The sequence below is a fragment of the Acanthisitta chloris genome, unplaced genomic scaffold, assembly GCF_000695815.1.
Source record: "Acanthisitta chloris isolate BGI_N310 unplaced genomic scaffold, ASM69581v1 scaffold34225, whole genome shotgun sequence".
Taxonomy (NCBI): domain Eukaryota; kingdom Metazoa; phylum Chordata; class Aves; order Passeriformes; family Acanthisittidae; genus Acanthisitta; species Acanthisitta chloris.
The window spans coordinates 1-1,136 of record NW_008675957.1 but is presented as its reverse complement, the minus strand read 5'-3'; the positions used below and the strand labels follow the sequence as shown (position 1 = coordinate 1,136).

General features: G+C 63.4%; 1 protein-coding gene across 1 annotated transcript; it reads right to left on the bottom strand.

The window, feature by feature from the left end:
* On the bottom strand, positions 1-903 carry LOC103803394 (HLA class II histocompatibility antigen, DQ beta 1 chain-like; the record flags this gene model as incomplete). Its single annotated transcript, XM_009075943.1, has 2 exons — positions 1-233; positions 631-903. Coding segments are annotated over 2 exons (506 nt in total), but the record flags the coding sequence as incomplete, so codon positions are not given.
* Between the last annotated feature and the right edge of the window lie 233 nt (positions 904-1,136).

Here is a 1,136-nt window from a genome sequence, read left to right as displayed (position 1 = left end):
GGTGGAGGTGTCCCCGTGCTGGGGGGTGGTTTCCAGCAGCCCCAGCAGCTGGTAGGTCCAGTCCCCGTTGGGGACCACGTCGGTGGCCACCACGTGCCCCGTCAGCTCCCGCCCAGCCTGGAACCACCTCACCTGCACCTGCGCAGGGAAGAAATCCATCACGGAGCAGATCAGGCGGCCAGGGCTCAGTGGGGAACTTGGCGGCACCAGCGAGATGGACACACGGGGAGGCACTAGGAGAGATGGGAGAGACTGGAATGGACTAGACAGCAGTGCCAGAGGGACTGGAGAGACTGTGGTGGACTAGGAGAGCCCTGGGGGGGCACTGGGAGGGCAGCAGAGAGACTGGAATGGACTGGCAGGGCACTGGGGGTAGAGAGGAGCTAGGGAGGATGGGAGCAGAGAGGGGTGAGGGGCCACAGGGTTGGGGCAAGAGGCTACAGGGATGGATGCAGGGGGTGGGAATGGGCACAGTGAGAGGTGAGGGGCGCCAGGAAGGGGTAGGAAGCTATGGAGGTGGCCACACAGCAGTGCTGAAGGGCTTCGGGGGATGTTTCCAGTGAAGTTTTGGGGCCCTGCAGGGTGATTCCCAGGAAGGGGCCAAGGGGACGCAGTCTGCCCCGCACTTACCTCTCCTGTGTATGAGGAACAGGGTTGCCCTCTGGTAGTTGTGCCGGCAGTATGTGTGCACCTCAGCCCGTTTCCGCTCCATCAGGTCCTGCTGGCTGTTCCAGTGCCTGGCCTGGAGCTCCCCAAAAGGGGTGGTGTCGCCCACAAAGTGCCCCAAATCGCTGTCGAAGTGGGCATATTCCTGCCGGTTGTAGAAGAACCTGTGCACAAACCTCACCTGCTCGGTGCCGTTCAGGAAGTGACACTCGAACTTAGTCATCTCCTGGAACACACCTGTTTGGGAAGGGCCACGTGGCAGGTTGGGTGGTGGGGGGGACCCCCCGGACTATGCACCCCACTCTGCCAGGCGGCTGCGGCAGCACCAGCTGCTGGGGGGGACCCCACCTTCAGCCCCTCCGGGGAAGCAAAGGGGGCTGGGGACACCCTCAACGTGGATATGTCCCCCCAGCGAACCCCATGGGACCCCACAACCTGCCATCCCACCCTCCCATTTTCACCCTGTTCCC